The 21,105-nt window shown below is 35.3% G+C and overlaps 2 protein-coding genes and 1 long non-coding RNA gene across 4 annotated transcripts in view; 1 reads left to right on the forward strand and 2 right to left on the reverse strand.

Annotated features, from left to right (window-relative positions):
• Nucleotides 1–33: 33 nt before the first annotated feature.
• The window catches only part of LOC141481016 (uncharacterized), a 39,074-nt gene continuing 18,002 nt past the window's right edge, over nt 34–21,105 (forward strand). Inside the window, exon 1 of the long non-coding RNA XR_012464698.1 lies at nt 34–175. This is a non-coding gene — a long non-coding RNA (uncharacterized lncRNA). The remainder of the gene's footprint in view (nt 176–21,105) is intronic.
• LOC111503201 (uncharacterized) lies at nt 4,462–10,344 on the reverse strand. Its single transcript, XM_023157451.2, has 4 exons — nt 10,179–10,344; nt 9,800–10,085; nt 5,204–5,632; nt 4,462–4,876 (listed from the first exon to the last, which is right to left on the reverse strand). The coding sequence occupies exons 1-4, from the start codon at nt 10,304–10,306 to the stop codon at nt 4,541–4,543; spliced, it is 1,179 nt and encodes a 392-aa protein (XP_023013219.2). The 5' UTR covers nt 10,307–10,344; the 3' UTR covers nt 4,462–4,540.
• Dus1 (Dihydrouridine synthase 1) lies at nt 16,450–20,684 on the reverse strand. 2 transcript variants are annotated; one of them, XM_023157449.2, is made up of 7 exons: nt 20,413–20,684; nt 20,183–20,342; nt 18,775–18,970; nt 18,466–18,714; nt 17,282–17,546; nt 16,757–16,912; nt 16,450–16,701 (listed from the first exon to the last, which is right to left on the reverse strand). In XM_023157449.2, the coding sequence occupies exons 1-7, from the start codon at nt 20,623–20,625 to the stop codon at nt 16,534–16,536; spliced, it is 1,407 nt and encodes a 468-aa protein (XP_023013217.2). In that variant the 5' UTR covers nt 20,626–20,684; the 3' UTR covers nt 16,450–16,533. The 2 variants fall into 2 exon arrangements, with proteins under 2 accessions (XP_023013217.2, XP_074028010.1); XM_074171909.1 differs by having other exon boundaries at nt 20,183–20,365; nt 20,413–20,550.

Genomic DNA, 21,105 nt, shown 5'->3' on the forward strand with positions numbered 1-21,105 from the left:
GTCAAATCCCTAAGGGTTATCACATAGTGGGGGTTACGAAATGTCGATGATTTTGGCCGCCACGTTTGTGATGTCATTCGAGGAAAATAGCGATAAATTTTAACTGCAACGGTATATATATAATCCATGATCAAATTGGTTTGCTAGTCATTGGACATGTGGAAGTAGTAAGTAAGTAAGTAATTTATTCATTTCATCTCATTCAGTAACTTGATTTGATTTTCCTGCCATTTACAATTCAAATTATCGTTTCCAGAACAAATAATTAAAAATAAATGTAAAAGCCATGGGTGACAAAAGGACTGAAAACATCCTCTAGAAACCTGCGCTCACTGCATTATATCAGAAAATTCACAAATGAAACATTTTTCTGGAACTATTTCAATAATTACAAAAAAGTATATCGATCCAGTATCAGTCTGGCTAAGAGAATATATTACGGCAACAGAATGGGGAAATCGAAGAATGAAATTAAAGAAACTTGGTCAATTATTAGTGATATAAGAGGTAAAACAAAAAAGAAAAACTCTGAACTCTCACTTAATCCTAATATAATAAATGAGTTCTACTGTTCTATTGCTGAACACTTGAGTAACACAATTCATGCTCCATATGATCCATTGATCAACTTAGAAAATATAAAAATTCATGATAGTCTTATTTTATATGACACTGACCTTAATGAATTGTTCAAAACACTTCATGACATTAAAAATAAAAACACGGCCGGATATGATGATATTTCCGTTAAGATTCTCTTGAATTTACCACTCAATGCTCTAGAAACTTTGGTCACCCTTATTAATACCTTATTCAGAACTGGCTCATTTCCTTCTACCCTGCATGAAGACTTCCGTTGTCATTCCACTACATAAAGGTGGTGATTTAGATAATCCCTCCAATCTGCGTCCTATTTCCTTAATACCGACTTTAGCAAAAATTATTGAGAAATTAGTCAAAGTACGTTTAGATGAATTCTTAAAACTGCACTGTATTATAAGCAAAAACCAGTTTGGGTTTCAAGAGGAAAAAGATACCAATGATGTTATCTTTTCTTTTTTATATGAAATTTACTCTAAATTGAATGCTGGTGAAGTAGCCGCCGCAATTTTTTGCGATATTTCAAAGGCGTTTGATTGCGTTAATCATAAAATTTTATTAAAAAAACTTCATAAATATGGATGTAGAGGTGTAACGAACACTTGGTTCGAATCGTACCTTTCAGGTCGGAGTCAAATGGTGAGGACAACGGAACTCTCGGAGAACAGGGCCATTGAATCTGGTGTACCACAGGGTTCTGTGTTAGGCCCTATTCTGTTTCTGTTATATATGAATGACATATCTATGATTAACATATCTGGTAGTTTCACTCTATTCGCGGATGATACTACAATATTGTGGAAAGAAAAAAACTCAATGGAGTTAAATAAAATAATATCATCCGACTTGAAGAAGGTGAAGAACTGGTGCGATGCAAATTTACTCTCTCTAAATGCATCCAAAACGAATATAATGTCATTCAGATGTTCGCTTGATGACATTTCAATAGACGCTGACGTAGTACAAAATAAATTAAACACAAAGTTTCTCGGTGTATTCATTGATAATAGGCTGAAATTCAATGAGCACCTTAAACAACTGAAGAGTAAGATCTCCTCAGGATGTTATGTAGTTAGAGTGGTTTCAAATGAGTTGGGTTTCCATGTCGTAAAGACCGTTTACCATGCACTTGTTGAATCTCGACTACGTTATGGAATACCTTTTTGGGGAGCATGCAATTTATCCCTCCTCTCTTCTGTATTGATATTACAGAAGAGGGCACTAAGATGTCTCTATAAAGTGAAACCCAGAGAATCGTGCAGGAATTTGTTCACTGCCAATAAAATGTTAACAATCATCGCACTTTTCATCTTAGAGACAGTTTGCCTTATTTATAAACATAAATCGAAGTTCAACTTTGCTTCTACTCCTTATGCTACTCGCAATAGCAATTATACCTTTAGACTTCCCATCCCAACTTCGAATTTAATCAAGGATTCCATATACTACAATGGTGGTAAATTGTTCAATCAGTTACCATTAGAAATAAGATCTGCAAATTTAAGCAACGTTCATTTCAAAAAGGCGGCGAAGAACCTACTTGTGGATAGACCCTATTATAGTTAGGAAGAGTATTTTAGCGAATCCTTTTAATAATATATTACTAATATTTTTACTATTATTGTACTATCACTTTATACATGGTGATATTTTATCTATACATTTTTAGAACTTTTTTATATCTACATTTATACTTTTTTTGGTACTTTTTTTATATCAACATTGTATTTCTTGGACTTTGTCAATAAGATGCAAATCTTCGGACAATAAAGTATATTTTGATTTGATTTAATATCATTAATAATGCTATTATAGATCCATGCATTAGACAATCTGTAGCCACCTAAGCTAGGCTTGTGTCGTGGCTGTTACAGACTGGAATCGGTTGTGTTATATAATATATAATAAAATAAATACATAGAAGCCAAAATAGGTCGTTTGGTTATATATTACTGTCTACCTTACTAGGTTTAAAACCGCAGTTGGAGAATGATGGCTAGAGGGAGGTAATAAGAACAGAGAGAGCAATGGCGGGTAATTCAGCTCAAACATTTTCAAAGATATCCTGCAATTGATCATAATGATTTCTGATGAAAACTTTCAGTTCCTTCTTTAATTTACGATACCCACATCACGTACCGTCTTTAATTCTTCACCACTGTGTTCATAGCTGGCTGATAACTTTTCCGTTGACGTACAAACGTTCAAGGCATCATATACATCAGACTGATTGATATGATCTTGGATGACGTTATTATTTCTAAAACAATTGTACGGATAGTAAGTTCTCTATTCCACCTTTTGTATGGATTCGTCCACTTTGGGATTTCGAAAAATGTCAAATACTTGAGACGTTAACATGGCGCTGAGAGACTGGAGTAAAGCTATATTTTCAGCAGTCAGTTGATGACGAACGGTGAAGGTTCTTGAAACGAAGTGAAGGAGCAGGCGGAAGGTTATCTTCGATTCATTCTGGATTGGAGCCCAGCTCCCTTACCCTTTTGGCTGATTGTTGGTAAGTGAAGGAGCAAGTGTTGAAACGTTGTTTTCATAGAGTGTTATTATCTCTTTCCCTCGAAAATCGACCAATCGGACGTTTTGATCGAGCACTCTCTACGTTATGTTAGTTATTTCGTTTATGTGAGGGATAGGTTGATAGATGAGATGATGAGGCGTCAATAAAAAATTCCTATATCGTATGGGATAGTGTATCGCTATAGAATGCTTCCAAAGTGATGTTGATGTCGGCGTGAATCGTCCGTACTTGTACAAACGATCCGATCTGTAATGAACGTTGGGTCTGAGAGCACTTGGCAAAAATCGTAATTGAATATTTGTTAAATCGACTGAGATCCCCAGCTTCTCAATATTCGATTTGACTAATGCTCGATTGAGAGTTAACTCGTAATAACTACTAGCAAAATTAGACACTTTATCATACCCACTGACATAACTACTATTAAAATTAAACTGGATATCGTCTGTTGGAATCGTTTTTTATTGCCGAGATCACGTGGTCAGTGCACATCACGTCGTTGTAAAGTACCTACATATGAAAAGGTTCCCTGCGACGACTTGATTTGTGTTTGTTTTCCATAAGATTCTATTCAAAATTTTCGAACCACGAGTTGTGTTTGTTGTACAACACGAACCTGCGCAACTCGCAACTGTATATATCACTGGCTCGTTGGAAAATAAAGTGATGGCAACTTTCAGAGGTGGTTCATCCGAGGATGAAGATGAAAGGAGAAACTCGCAACAATATTTGCTTCCTGCGAAGTAACTCTTTATCATATACTTTGTCTCTGGTAATCATTTCCTCTCTTGACTTCCTTATATATTCCATACTAAAAATATCTGAGTTTCGAATAGACACATATTCATGAAATAACATTGAATTATTCCCATTACATTCACTTCAACCTCCGTGATTTTGATGAAGTGATGACAATATTGAACTTTCGGAATTTTGTTTTACGAAAATTGAAATCAAATATATTAAAGAATCTGATGATGTCAGGTTATGCACGAATATAGCAATATTCCCAAAAAATTACCTCCAACCAGCCTGTTCAAAATTCTAGTAAACTCTGACTAAAACCTATTTGTCTACCTATGAGTCCGTGTTTCAAAAAAGGGCTGACGTTGCATTCGTGCAGAAAATCACTACAAAGTTTTGAAACGTTACGAATATTCTACAATACTCAGGTTTATAACTAGTGTCAAATAGGCGAACGGAATATATCTACGTATTATGTGCTGTAAATCACAAGAAATTTCTGGAATATTCGCGAAATTCTAGAATATTTTGTGGAATTGAAACAGTTCAGAATACTGCTCAGCATTTCAGTGCTGATTAAAGAATGTCTTCACCCAAAGTTTAATTCAAAACATGTTTTACTTATCCGATGTTCACAAAGAGTTCATAGGTAATACTATTTTACTGTGCTCTCACTGCCTTGGCAATAACAAAATTATTGAGAACCTGCCGGAGGAGAGTCATTTCATTATACATAGATAAATCATCAATTTTCTTCCGAATAGTACGAAAACTTTCATTTCTGTGATTCTGAAAATCACGTGGTATATCTAGTTCCTCATATAGACATCGAATTTTGTGTGTAGATTCGTTGTTCAAACAACCATAGAATTTTTTCAGAAGATCCTTTTGAGACAAACTCGCCTTTTCATATGCTTTCAAAGCCAGCCAAGAACACCGTCCAAATCTTATATTTGTGTTGAAGCTGGGACAGTTGAACGAATCCAAATAATCATTCTGGAAATTAAAAAATGTTTATGACTAGAACTTTTCCAAAATTGAATGGAACTTACTGACCGATATTTGATGAAAATCGATGTCAAAAGTTACTAATAAAATTAATTTTGATTTTCACTGTGAAAGGTTTACAAAACCTTTACACGTGTTTCGCTATTCAAGATAGCTTCCTCAAGCTAAACTTGCTTGAAGAAGCACGAAACACGTGTCGCGGTTTTATAAACCTTTCATAGTCTATTGAAAACAAGTAAGCATCATTAGATGATCAAGAATGTCACCTTTTAATCAAAATTCAAAAATTACGACTTTTTCTTCTAACGAACCCACCTCTACTTTAGTATATTTCGCCATCTCAAATAAAACATTTTCAGTGCTTTCAAATCCTCTCAGTTCCGTCATATCTGCCAGGTACATAGCCGAATAAATAGGTAAAAGATAACAGCTATAGAAAAACCTATATTTTGCAATTTTTTCGAGTCTGTCCATAGAAAAATCTTCGATATTGACATTACATGATTCAAATCCAATTCCTTGAAAAGTCTTGTAAATAGTGTTGTTAAATAAATCCATCAACTGTTCATAGCGGGAATGAGATGAAAAATACTTTTTTAGAAATAAGAAGACATAATTTTCCAAAATCGTCGAGTCATTAGCTGCTTTGAGTTGCACATCGGCATAGGTATGCCAAGTCGGTATGTTTTTACGGGTATTTATTTCTTCAGCTACATCCGTAGTCATGAAAAAAACAATTTGAACCTAGAACAATTAATGGAGTGAATGAGTCTTCAATTTATTCAAGTCATGTTGTTTTTTACCAAACAATAAATAAAAAAAAAATGTTTGCATTAACTAATAATATTTTTGTATCTCCTGGATAGTGTGAAGGCGCTTAATATCAGTCGTAATTATTATTCTGATAACTTTTATATTATGAAATATAATTCATAACTGTTTCACTGTTGTGAAGTACCATAGTTTTTGTATATTTCTGATAATATTTGAAATGAACATATAATTTATTATTACCCTTATACAATGTGAAAAATAACAAATAAAGTATCAATAAACTGACAAAATAGTTGAGTATTACCAATTGTTGAGTGGTGCGAGTGGCTAGCTTCTTCAAAGGTTTATACATCCTGAGTAATTTCCGATTACTGAATATTACGGTTGCGTGAGGTAGCTTAGTGTGCTAATACCTGTACCCGGATTAGGTAAATTGTCAATAACATTCGTCGACTCCAAGAAGACTCCAAGAGTTGACTCAATAACCAACAGGTTGCTGAAGAGGCACTCGAAAATCCGCGTCAGAGAGCTTCTAAGCATTATAAACAGCTCACTAGCCCTTAGGTACTTCCCCAGAAGGTCGGATCATGCAATCGTCATGATAATCCCAAAACAGGACCAGGACCCATTGTTCCCACAGAATCACCGCCTGATCAGTTCTGCCTGGCGAACAATTCGATTATTGAAGGGGCCACTTCACTGAATTACAGGTTCTGAGGCTGATGGTTGAAAACACCATCAAGGAGCTAAATAACAGCAAGATTGTCCATCTTGTCCTCTGGAACATTTCGTAGGCCTTCGATCGCGTCTGGCACGAATGCCTTCTTCACAAACTATTCGAGGTCGACCTGCCCCGGGGTCTGGTTCTGACGAATAGGTTCCTTTCTGAAGGGCAGAACTTTTCAGCAGGGAAATACCTGCTGGAGTGCCTCAGGAAGCTGTGCTTTTTCCTACGCTGTACTCCTTATATACCAGCGCGACCTTTCGAGCGTGTGGGGATCTTCCTGTACGCCGATGATACGGCTCTCCTTGACCCTTCCATTGGTGAGCTCGGATTCGTCTATATGCAACGCGCATTGGACGACCTTGATCGCTGGTACCTCGATTGGAAGATCCGAGTGAACTCAAACAAGACTCGAGCAATAACCATGGGAAGAACGATATCTTCTCCGGCCACGAAAGTGAGGACCTCTGGAAGGAAGATCGACTAGAACCGCTGGTGAAGTACCTCGGTCTTACAATAGACCGCAGGCTCACCTGGATCACGCATATCGAAAACGCGAGTACAGGGATGTTAGGTACGGATTTCCAATCTGTACTTTTTAATCAACCGTAAATCGAAGCTGAACCTTAAAAATAAGGTGTTAATCTATAACACGATATTCAAGCTTGCATGCTTCAGGTGTCTGGGAACAAAAACCGCATCGTATTAGGTCGGAACTAAAACATACAAAAAAGTACAATCAGAAGTGGATACATTTTTATTGCAGGTTTTTAATCGGTAGAAATTTCTACAGGTAGGAGTTAGTGATGGGGCAATGATGTTCCTGAATGGCCACCTGGGATTGGTTTTGTGAGACAGGGTGAAGTCCATCGCACTACCAGCAAGAAAATCCGGTCGAAAGAAGGGCGCGAGAGGTGGTCAAGACCACCTCCAACCACAACATTCTGAGTTAGATTAAAATGAGTTGAGAGTGGAGCTGAAGAGCTATCGAGAAAGCCACATGTACCAGTTCAGGTGAAAATAATAATATGGATTGAAACTTTGTAAATAGTACTTTTTGTTGTTCATTCGAAAAGATAAAAATCATTTTTTGAACACTCCCTCTTGAGAATAACCGTACCTTAGGAAAAGAGGTGTCACTAGAACCTAAGAAATAACTTTAAGAAATAAAAAAAGTAATATACTGAAATACACAGCAACTAAATGACTAATATCGATCGTTTTCCATTTTTGAATTCGAAGTGTCTACATTACAGAATAATATTGTATGGAGTATGTAAAGGTATCATGAATTGATTTCATTCTCTGCATAGTCTGCCACCGTGAAAGCGAGAATTGAAGTAAATTTTTCACCGAGTTGGAACCCGTTCAGCAAAGGTCAGCAAAGGTATGTGGAAAATGCCGGTTTCTCCGCCCAAAATATGAGGGATTATGTATATCATCTTCATCGGCGAAGCTATCTGTTTAAATCTGTTTTTCCGTTAACCAGCTGACGCACCCCTACGAACGACAACCCTCAGAAGTCGAAACTTGTGCGAGCTAAGGATTAACGAGGTCTTATCTTTTAACGTGTGATTCCTAACACGGGTTGGACGATAGCGAGTGAAGATCGATCGTTCAGACTAGGTCTTTAACCACCGACCAACACGGCAGTCAATTCGAGTGAGTGAACAAAGCACCCACGCCGAACCGCTTGGCTACCGACCGACCGAAGCTATGTATCTCATCTCCAGCCTGATGAATGCATGAAGTAGTGGATGGGACAGTTCTACTTCCCGTTGACTTGGTTGAACAGGATCGTTGTATTCGTTCGTTACGTTGTCCAATTTTTTGATTTTGCCACGCCCCCCTCGACCGGGCGGAAAATAGACAAATTTCAAAAAAAGCATGTATGGACCATACACTTGATAGCAATGAAAAACTTGGTCAGCGGCTCCTGCCGGGCCTCTTACTTAAAAACTATTTCACTCTAACAATCTTCACAGTGTTACTGGTCTGAAAGCTTCCAAACAACTTGTATACTATTACGTATAGCTGCCGCCCTTATGCATCCGGATGAATCTGCAATTAGGGAACAGACCACGAATTCTGAAATACGAAGAAACTGTTGTCCTAATTCATCGCATTAACACATCCGATTTCACAGGTAGGCCATTGAGATCTATAAGTTTCCCAACGATCTCAATTGAAGAGAAGAAGTTATACGAGTCAACAGAAGGTGGTATCCAGTACTTGAGAAAGCCAGAAATGAACTGGTATACAACTCTGATCGACATCTCACTAGGTATCATACCTGTCAGTAACGTGGACCAATCAGAATACCCTAGTAACAGTGTGGACCAATCAGAACGACCCGGCATAGGTGCGGACTAATCAGGAGTGAGAATTTGCATGGACACCCTGTCATCGCGCCACCCCCACCACCATCTGAAATTATAAATGCAAGTGAAAACGTAGCTCGCCAGTCAGTCGTTGCTGAGACTTGTCCTCGCAGTCAACGCACACACCTCTGATGTATGCCGCAGTAGCAGACGAAACGTTTGGTACTTCAGATTCCATTCGACCACGTCCTACCAGCCTTTCAATCGCGACTCCAAATGTGAAAGCCTTTGTTCTTTTATATCGTTTTTAATATGTATACTCTTTGATCGACCGAGTGAATCTGGCTATACCTATATAGGGGGGCAACTCAAACAATTATGAAGATTGGTTTATTTGTTGAAAAACTAAACTGATATATAATTGGAGATACTACAATAGCACAGAAAACAACCGTAGTAACACCCATTATAGTATCCGGTTGTTTGTTTGATTCATCAGCCTTTCGTATTATTTGTTGAAACACTTCAGACTTATTATACCAACATTTCTCGAAAAGATGCAAGAAATTATTGTTCAATATTGAATAATAATCATACAGTCATTGAAAACAGTCAAGACTATTTTTTTTTAATAAATATTCAAAACGATTCTTCAAGTACGTAATTCTGAGATATTTGAACTACATTTATAGGATTTGTAGATATGACAGCTTTAGACATGTTCATGTTATATCAAATGTAGGCGATTGCAGCTCTTAACACTTATTTAGTTTCAAATTTAATTTATTTTTTTCATAAACTACACGATTCAATCTTTACAATCTGAAATTTTAATTTATTCTGAGCAAGCTGTATCTAGCCAGAGTTGAGAATTGTAACAAACCCCCACCTCTGATAATTTCAATGCATCCAAAAATTATTAACTGTTTATGTTTTTACTGCCATGAACTGAAAATTGTGTCTCACTTCATATGGAAAAACTCTTAACAAGTATAGATTCTTTAAATAATAAATATCGATAACAGATGAATCAAAACTGAATTTGAAGATACCATTACAACAGTGATATTATACTGCTTAAGTGAGACTCACCAATTCCGTTAACCATCCTAGAATATATGCCAAAGTCATATTTTCATCCGTAAGTTTTTCAGGTTTTTCAAACGATTTATAGGCCATGAGCATGGTGAGAGGTACACTTTTATTTCCAGCTAATGAGGAGTATTCCATCATTCGATCCAATCGATTTTTCATCTCGGGAAAAATATTGAAAAGGTCATGATCCGTTAAGTCTTTTATAATTACAGGAAATGTATTTAAAAATGATCGAGTCTCCTCATGCGAAATGTTCGGTTTGAACGAGCTTGAGAAAAGATTCCTGCAAAAATATGATTTCAATGAAATTTTGAAATATACCTACTTTTGGCTAATGTAAAAAATACTTGACCAAGGAGAAAACCAACATAAATACCTTTTGGTTCCATTCGCATTTAAATATTCATTTATTTTAAAAAATGTTACTTTTCTGATCTGCAAACTCCTTTTCAAAATACTCTGTTGTATTAGAGACATTATTCTAGTGAACAAATACGTCTTCATACACCTATTATTGTGTACATGCTATATTAAACCATTCAGAAATATATTAAAAACCCATGCTAATGAGGGTATAACTAATTATAGGTAATAATGATAATTATTGAAAAAAAGTATTTAAAGAATTATTATATGGGAGTTCAAATCTTTATACAGTGTGGACGTAAAAAGTTCCCTCCTAACAATTGACCGACACATGATATCAAGGTCGGACAAAGTTTACTTACGTATCATTACGGCATTATTGATAGTTTCTTTCAATAAAAACAATAGTGTGGCATCATTCGTCGGCATGAGGGTGTTACCCACTATTTTCATGTGAAAAGGGTTATTTCGGGATAACACCATTGATATGTCAATTCATTTTTGAAAATCAGATTGGCCGTTTTTGAGTAACCAGCAGTTTTATTTTTTCAAAAATCTAACAATAAACGAATCTCGATAAAAAATTTATTCTAAACGCATTCCAGTTTATCCCGATAAATGTTCACCATTTACTTACAAATTCATTTCTTACATTATGGAATATTTTTAGAGTGATTTTTCAGTGAGTACTGCAGTGGTCTGTGGTTGTGTAACGTAAGCTTTAGAGTTTTTGAATCTCCACAAAAATCTAAAGGCTTCATATAAGCTGGTGATCTAGCGGGCCATTCATCGGTTTCTATGATTGCCATTAACCACTTTCGAACCAGCCTCTCACATTAAGAAAACTTGAACAGTTGAAAACTCTATTGGGCATGTCAATTATCTAAACGGGTAAACAGACGGAGGTGGTTCCTTAGAATGATACGCTCGATCACTTGATATGTCGCCTTCAGATTTTTTGCGGGGTCATGCGAAATCTGATTCGTTCGTTGCATAACTACTTACGTTGCATAAGTCTACTCCAAAATTTGTAGATCAAATAAAAGGTGCTTGCAAGGAAATTGTTCCGAAAATATTTAATTTTTGATCGAAACAGACACTTTTCCCAATCACCAGAAATGCAATACTCTTCTCGACGCGCGTTTCACCAACCAATTTGGCGTCTTCAGATGAAGAAAACTCTTCTTCATCTCCTGAAGACGCCAAGCTGGTTGGTGAAAGGCGAGTTGTATTGATTTTCTGGTTATTAGGAAATGTGATTGATTTGGATTCAGTCAACGACAGAGGTTCCAGTTTTACCTTTTATTCGAAATTATGATATTTATCATGCGTTTGCAGATTCTCGAAAAGAATATATACTGCTGATTACTCAGGAAAGGCTTATTCGATTTCTAACAACAAACTAGTGTTAATAGAGATATGAAAGATCTATCAAATAACGAAATGTAACAAAACATCCTTTCGATTTGAAAAAAAAAGTTGACAGCGCCCTTTCGGCGACGAGTGATGCAACACTATTGCTTTTTTTAATCAAGTACTAAACTTTGTTTAAATATCTTGTTCTGATTGTTTCAAGTACTTCAAAATTGCTTTACTTACCTATAAAAGTAGGTAGTCATTTAAATGTGTTTTTTCAAATGTTATAGGTAGGTATTGTTTTCCGGCAGGAACTTACAATTTCAGAAAATATAACACACTATGCAGAATGGGCAAATGAAAACTAAACGATTTCTCAGAGTTTTTTTAAGAAAGTTTTTAACCATGTCACCTCTACTTATTCAGCAGGGTACGATCTAACCATTGAGTACAATTAGAGGTCAAGATATATCTCGTTTGAAGGATCATCAATTTATTTTTTTAGCTTATCCCCACAATATTTTCAAAGTTTGGTGCAGCGGATGTCAAGTAATGGTGCTATAAGTTGATGAAAGTTACTTTTTTCAACTTTAAAAAGGAACTCTTGCCAGTTTTTGTAAAACGGGTTTTCGTTTCTAAGCATATAGGTTAAAGGTTTTGACTTTATAAAAGGGGATAACGTAAAAAATGGCATTCAATAGTTCACTTACTATAGGGGTTCTGCTCAAAGCGATGATTTCGGACGTTCTGAAGCATTTCCGTTGTGATGTTTCAAAAATGTTTTTAGTAAATCATCTAGAAATGTCGACTTTCACAAATTGAAAGTCTTTATATGTGATTTCACAAAAAATAGGTATAACGTAACTAAATCGGGTGACATTTTGGTTCTACCTTGGCCTACCTACCACGAGAGACCTCACTCCGATACTAACGAAAGCAGGTGCCCGATATTACATCAATAAACGGTGTCATAAATTACAATTCAATATATTTCATGGATTAATTCATGTCTATAATGTAAGTGATGGAGCAACCAAGATCAGCTAGTGAAGATAGATTTCTCAAGTTATTGGGAAATCAAAATGGACTGGTTGAAGGCAGAGTGGAATTTGCACAGATTTACTTCAAAAATGGCTTGAAGCTAAGATATTTAGAAAATAAGCTATCGAGCATGGTGTAGAATGTGTATGAGGATTGTGCAAAAATAATGGTGGACAAACCAGATGATCTACTGAAATGTCTCATAGAACACGCGGCTCACATTCTATTTCTTAAATATACAGGGTGTTCCATCTTAGACGAGCCACCCCGTATATTTCTTATCCCATAGTGAGGGAAAATTTTCCCGAAACACGTCGAATGATTTTGTTTGGGGGACATCTTTTGACGTATATTTTACGCTTGAACGAGCAACCCCCTAATAGGGGACTCTTCAACCCCTCAAACTTGAATAGGGAAGATGGGTTGAGTGATACTTTATTTGAAAGGTCTTGGAAGCCTCTTTACAACGGTGTATGAAAAACGTAAATTTGATGAACCGTTTTTGGCAAAAATCAATTTTGCAGCTCGAATGGGCCACCTTGAATAATTTGGTTATTTTTACATGTACAAGTCCATTTTTATCAAGCCCTTTTTACAAACTTAAACAATCTTCAAAAAATCACATTCTTGAAAAAATTTAATTGTTTTATTATCATGCTTACAATGAAAAAAATCAAATCTGCGTGTTTAAATCCAATGTTCTTTGGGTAGTTCGTCCAAATTTTCAGGGTGACTCACAAAAATCTTGGACTTGAGATGTCCCCACAAGAAGAAGTCCATAGGGTTCAGGTCAAGAGATCGGGCAGGCCACTCCATAGGACCTCTTCTTCCAATCCAACGAACGGGGTATTGCAAATTGAGGTATTGACGAACTGGTGCGGCGTAGTGCAGAGGAGGAAATGGTCAGTCGGTAGCCAAGCGGTTCGGCGTGGGTGCTTTGTTCACTCACTCGAATTGACTGCCGTGTTGGTCGGTGGTTCAAGCTCTAGTCTGAACGATCGATCTTCACTTGCTACCGTCTAACCCGTGTTAGGAATCACACGTTGAAAGGTAAGACCTCGTTAATCCTTAGCTCGCACAAGTTTCGACTTCTGAGGGTTGTCGTTCGTAGGGGTGCGACAGCTGGTTAACGGAAAAACAGATTTTAAACAGAACAGACAGCTCTGTCTTGTTGGAAATGCAATTGTTGTTCAAGTAGTAAAGAATCGTTTTCCAATTGTTCAGTTATTAACGGATCAATCGCATTTTCCAGCATTTCCAGATATCGTTCGGCAGTTAAATTACCAGAAATAAACAGAGGTCCAATTAGGTGGTCTCCTAAAATTTCTACCCAAATGTTTAGCTTTTTTGGACGTTGAGTATGACTTTCTCGAAATACATGAGGATTTGTATCGCTCCAAATTCTACAGTTATTTCGGTTAACCTCTCCATTAAGTAAGAAAGTGCATTCGTCAGAAAAGCAAACGTACAAGAAATTTGGGTTATTGTTGATAAGTTCGGCCATAATTTCGCAAACTTCTTGCCTTTGATCCCAATCATAATTATTTAATTCATGAATTAATTTAATTTTGTACGGATGGAACTTGTGTCTATGTAAAATTCTGAAAACTTTAGATTGACTAATACCGGAAATTGCAGAAAGTTGTCGTACAGATTGCGTATTTGGCATAAGTTGGACATGTCCCAATACCGCCATGGCTGCTCCTTCATCATTCACAATTTCAATGGGTGCCTTTTTTTTATCCATTACTGAACCCATATCCACAAATTTTGAAATCAATTCCAGTACGTACTTATGGCGAACGCTACGTTCAGGATGGTTTTGGTTGAATATCCTTGCATCGCTCTTTTTGGTAATAATGGCTAACCAGCTCAACACGTTCTTGCAATGTGAAATTTTAAACAAATCAGCAAAGTAGTCACTCAACAGATTGATATCAATTCTGAAATGATTGAAGAAACGTTACAACCAGATAATCACCTTCTAAGCACAAAAAAAATTAAGGCAAGATAAGGAAATGTTTTGCTGTTTTTTTATTTATTAGTTTGAGAGAAAGTATTATTGTATGAAAGTCAATGGAGGACAATTTGAACATTGGATTTAAACACGCAGATTTGATTTTTTTTATTGTAAACATGATGATAACACAATTAAATTTTTCAAGAATGTAATTTTTTGATGATTGTTTGAGTTTGTAAAAAGGGCCTAATAAAAATGGGCTTGAAAACGGTTCATCAAATTTACGTATTTCATACACTGTTGGAAAGGCTAAGTAAGGTTGTGACAATTTTTCTAAAATGGTTTTCCGAATAAATGTTTTTTATATGAACTGTAAAGTAATAATACGTTCTGATTTCATTATGGATGATCAAGCTTTTAAATTGAATGAAGGGCAGGGTATTCTCACGGGTAAAACTGATAACCCTTAGATACTTTGCCTTATTTGGTACCTCTGGTGTCTGATGAATCCAAAGCAAACACCTTTCTCAATTATCTGAAGACGTCAACCTGGTAGGTTAAAAGTGCGTCGAGAAGAGTAGTGCATTTCTGGCGATTTGGGAAAAGCGCTTGTTTTAGTTTTCTTGGATTAGCTGATTCAGGGTCACCACTCGGAAGTTTAATTGGTGGGCTATTTTAACCTTGGGGAAGAAGGCCAACCAAGCAACTTTGGCTACATCATTCCCTATTCAGTCTGTTTATCAACCCAGTGTCATTATCTGTAATATTCTTAATTATCCAGGGTTGAAGAACGAAAAATAATGGTTTTTTAGAGAAGGCCAGAGTTTTTATTAAGCCTTTTAATGACATCTACATATTTATATCAACTGCTTTGAACAAAGTAAACAATATCTAGACAAAATATATAGGATGAACGTGACCGAAACATTTTGCATTTTTCAACGAATAAATGAACCTAACCTTAACAAATGCTATTAGAAGGTTCTTTGCAGAAAAATTACTGCGGCTATTTCAGATACATTCTCAAACAATCGCTTCCAGAATCTCGATTTGGATATAACATATTCTTTATCATACTCTGTGAAGAGTTATTTCTATAGTCCCAGTCCATAGCTCTAGCTATTAATGACTTTGTGCCTTTCTGGACAGTTACCTTCAAATGTCTGATGTTTCCATGTGAAACTTTTGTGTTGATGCTTCGATATTCAGCAATCATCACATGTCAATTATTATTGTTATTAGTTATAAACTATTCGCTCCTAAAACCCTCCATCGATTTGGATCACATTTCAAAATGTGATAGTAATATATTATTTTAATGGCCGGTCGGTAGCCAAGCGGTTCGTCGTGGGTGCTTTGTTCACTCACTCGAATTGACTGCCATGTTGGTCGGTGGTTCAAGCCCTAGTCTGAACGATCGATCTTCACTTGCTACCGTCCAACCCGTGTTAAGAAATCACACGTTAAAAGGTAAGACCTCGTTAATCCTTAGCTCGCACAAGTTTCGACTTCTGAGGGTTGTCGTTCGTAGGGGTGCGACAGCTGGTTAACGGAAAAACAGATTTTAAACAGATTTTTTTTCTGCAGTAGGGTTTACTAACACATCCCCTCTGAAGTTGGCTTAGAAAATTACCCTAGCCCGTTTCAGTTGATGTTTGAATGATCATTGTACACGTCCAGTATAGGCGCAAACATATATATTTGAGTTTTGAAATTGTGTAGGAGATACTAGTAGTCTTGAAGTGTACACTACTCTATTCGTGGCTCAACCATGCAGTCCTTCTTGAATGATATGCTGAATTTATTTTCAAATTAAATTTTCATTATAGTACAAATTTATTATAAATATTTTCATGTTTTTCGCTCTTCCTTTTTTTGATCGTAAACTATAAAACTAATTGGGAAGGCAGAAGTAAAAAGTTACTAATGTGTTATCATTTTATACAAAATAATAAAATCCGCATAACATTCATATATCTATGAAATTCATCAAAATAAAATTTTTCCACTATGACACCCCAGATTCCTTGACAATTATTTTATCTTGTTTAGCATGTTTCTTTGCTATTTCCCTTCTTGTCTTCACTAATATTCTATGTCCTTCACAATCTAGATTTCCTAAATAACATTTGTCCTTGCAACATTTTTTGCATAATCTATATATGCATTTGGATCCCTGAAATATTCCAAAATCAATATCGAATAATTATTATTGATTATAATAAATTCACCAATGGATTAAGACATTTTGTGCACTTTTCCAAATTTCTCTCTGGTAAATTTGGTGGTTTTTCAGGTCTTCTGCTTATCCTTCGAAGTTTTTTCATTTTTTTTCTACTTATGATATTGCCCTCAGCATTTTCGAAATGTCTTTTATTCTCCGGTATCTAAAATAGAATTCAATAATGGTGGTTGTTATAAAAAAAGATTCAATCGAGTAAGAGTCTACTTTTTAAAACATTCGAAGAACTTAATTGTTATCATCGTTTTAAAACAACTTTTGAAGCCAATCAGCCAAGAATAAGAAGTAAATTTTTGTTCAACTTTTAAAAAATGTTTATCTGGTCCTAGATATGAACTGAAGCCTTTATGACCACTTTGTCTTCTTTCGACAACTTTGAATCCTATTTTCAAACTATTACATATTTAACAGTTGAATTAATATATTGACATTTCATTTTCCACTTCTTCCTATTTTGTAGATAAAAATTAGGTCTCCGTTTATTAAAAAAAACTGATAGTCATGTTATTTTTACCAATTTATCTTCATTCAGTTTCTTCTTATTTTCTTCTACTTTTTTAATGTGATTTTCGGGGGTGTCTCTAACATATGCCTGACATAGCCAAGGAGGAAGAATTAGATTTTGAGTACCATTTTCAGTAGTTTGTTCCCATGTTTTCAAACCTTCATGAAAATGCTCATACATGTCCTTGATTTCAGTTGTGATTTCCCTGAACTGATGTAAAGTATTGGCTGCACCTAACCTGATCCGCAAATGGTTATTTGAAGATATTGTTAACCTAAAAACAAAACGATAGCAAGGTAAAAACTATTCTAAAGGCGCTTTTCTTTCCACTTATCCTATTTCACATTCAATCTTTCCCGCCAAAAGTTATTCGCTATCTGTGTTTAATGTTTTTGATCAAGCTGTAACAGCAAAAAACTTTTGGTAGGAAACAATTCAGATTTGAATAGGATTACTGTCAGTTTTCATTTGTATTGACTCTTAACATTTTTTTTGTGAATAATTACCCTATTGGGTTGGGTTCAAAATAGCTTTAGCTGGCACTTCGCCCTTTGGTCATATGGTTTTCTTCAATTAATGTAAATGCAAATAAGATGTCATTGATCTTCCGTGATGAATGAAGCCGATTATTATTATCTCCTTAAAACAGTAAGCCTACGAAAATAATAAGTTTTACTTTAGTCGATTTGAAGAATTTTTGTATATACTACAACGTTCCAGATATGTTCGGAATTGCATACAAAACGTTTACACCAAAGTGACTCTCATACTACCAAAATTATCAGGTCACTTTGACAGGTTCTACAGAAAGTGTGTTATTACAAACACTGGGATCAGTACTTTCTGGACTATATATAGTTATAGTATTCACATCTGTAATCAAAGATAGTTCAACACTATTCAGAAGTTGAACAATATTTGTATTCAAGTTGTAGAACTAAAATTCTAAAACCATTCATTTTGAGAGGGACCATATAAAAGGTGAAACTGAGAAACTCAGAAATACAATACTATTCTCAGAACGTATTTTACCAACCAAGTTGGCATCTTCATCTCCTGAAGATACCAACTTGGTTGCTGAAACATGTGTCACACCAAGTTTATTGAAATAATGATGGTACTTTCGTTCTACAAAAAATATGGTACTTTTGTTCTACAAAAAATATGGTACTTTTGTTTTACAAAAAACTTACACATGGTGAAATAATTTGAAAAGATGACCTCTGACGTATGACAATGGACAAGGATATTTTATCACCAAATCTAAATACTCAAAGGCAGGTATCCATGAAGGGGGATTATCTCCTTTGAATAATGCAGGATTATACAAGTTTCCCTCCGCTACCATTACTCCTACAGTGCCAGTGTCTTCTAAACATCTTTCAACATCTTGAATACATTGGATATTGCCGTTCGATATAACTGGAATACTCAGAGCCTCCCTTGAAAAAATGACTAAAGGGAATGACTGCACAATGAAATTGAGAAGTTGTAAATTTTACCTTACTGCCTTAACATAACTCCAGTCCGCTAAACCAGTGAGAGGTCCTTTTTGTTCTCTTGTTCTACCATGTACAGTCAACATTTTACATCCAGCAGATTCCAACATTTTAGCATACCTAACTGTTTTTTCAATACTCTCAAATCTTCGAATCTTGCAGGTGACAGGTACTTTTAAATTACTATTCAGGGTACTTACTGAAATAGGATATTGAATAATTTTTATATTTAACATAAAGAATGTTCAACATTTCGACAAAATATATATTTTGATCTATTATCTATATCAAGTAGTTTTGTATTGACGAGATGTCTTTAGGTATTTGAAATGAGTATTTTCATTTACAATATTGTGGAGACTATTACCACAAGGTTACAATTATCATAAGGCTACTTGGGAATACAAAAAATATGCTGGAATTTGCTAATATATAATTGTAAATATTGTACTCAGTTTATTTATAAAAATAGATGTCTTTCAGCCGCCAGAGATAAATTTAAATAATACAATGTTCTCACACAAGAGAATTTTTTTTCGTTTTGCTAACCAAGTTACAACCATCAGGAGGTGACTACAAATGGATCCAAAATTATTTGGAACCAAAGTTAATTCGAAGAACATAGAAAAGAAAATTATAACCAAAATTTAGGCAGTTATGTTAGTTATGGTTTGATACTGTATGCATTGCAAGAGATATTGATTGGTTAATCCATCAAAATCAGGTAGAGTTATCATTTCACTTGGTGTCATTTTCATCAAATATCCTAATGAAAAAAAAACTTGTTAAAAATAGCAGAAATATTACTAACATTGCTGTGCCTATAGATGTCAACATAATTGAGGTCATTAACAAATTATGAGTGCCTCAAATAATAAAAATGTTCAAGATAATAAAACTGACTTCCCTGTTCATAACAGGCAGAAGTTATTTGACAGTATGCAATTAGCTACTACCATATGAACCAAACTTTTTATAGAACACTTTTCTTTACTACTTTCAGAGACCAGGAATCAGAACAAAACTGACCATAAAAACAAATATAAATGGTTGTATCCTTGAATATATGGTACATTATATGCCAACAAGTATTATTTTATGGAATCTAACTTCAAACTCCAACTTATCAAAAATATGATTGAATATAAATGATTATAGGATGGATTCATGCACCAGTCTTGAGTTGTTGGTCACAAGTTTTTGAGTTTTGAAAATTTATATTGTTCACTTCCTACTTCAGAAAATTTACAACCTATGCTCCTAGATATTGTGAATAAGTGAAGATAATATCTATGTTCGTGCATGAATGTTTCCACTGCAAATTAATGACTCACTTCTTACGATTTCGTTTGACTTGCGACTTACCTCTTGGTGTCAACCTGTCCACCAACCCTCAACTGTTGAAACTTACCAATTTTTTGCAATAAAGGCCATTCATCTTGTAGAAAAGAACCATAGTGTCCTCTTTTAGCTATAGCCTGAGGGCAACCTAAATTAATATCAATAGCGACACAATAGTCCTCAGCTAGGAGTGCTGCTTGAAGCATGATTTCAGGATCATTTCCACAAAACTAAAATCCATATCCAGTTTTACCTACAGTTGACTCAGTATACTGATATTATTCTCTCGAATTATCTCACCTGAACTATCAAGGGTTTATCTTCTTCACAAGAAGCTAAGGCTTCTTTTCTGTACTTAGGATCATTGCAGAATATACTACTATGTAACATTGGAGTGAAGCATAGTTGAGCATCATACCTTCGACTCAATAATCTCCAAGGTAGTTCACTAGCATCTACCATAGGAGCAACTATTCTCACGGGAGAGCCTAACTTGTTTTTCCAAAATTCCATCTTATTTTTTCAACTTAACCTAAAACTGCTAAAACAGACATGACACACTATCAAAGCACAAAACCATAGACATGTTAATATATAGATTAAGAGTGACGTCACGAGTACTATTCCACCTGCGGATCACACAACAGGTTTGTTCGTTCTGGTTCTAACATTCGAAAATGTTTGGAAACTGAGTAGAAGCAAAAAATTCCAAACTGTCCCGAGTTACTATAAGTATATATAGTACCTATATATCTGTGGTTAGTATCGAATACCAGATCGAATTTTGAAGAGATTACTGCTTTATTTTTCGTATATATGAAGAGTTAAAATTTGGCAGGAAACTTTAAAATATAGTCATAGTTTGAATTGGCTGTAATTGAAAAGTTTTTTGATGTTCACATTCAAATTGAAACGTTTAACACTTCAGTTTTGTTAATTTTTTCATTTTCTTCATCATTTCTGTAACTATGTCACGTAAAAATTAGGTGTTAA

The sequence above is a fragment of the Leptinotarsa decemlineata genome, unplaced genomic scaffold (genome assembly GCF_025532065.1).
Source record: "Leptinotarsa decemlineata unplaced genomic scaffold, Ldec_3_MD MMD2_tig00000035_RagTag_RagTag, whole genome shotgun sequence".
Classification (NCBI taxonomy): domain Eukaryota; kingdom Metazoa; phylum Arthropoda; class Insecta; order Coleoptera; family Chrysomelidae; genus Leptinotarsa; species Leptinotarsa decemlineata.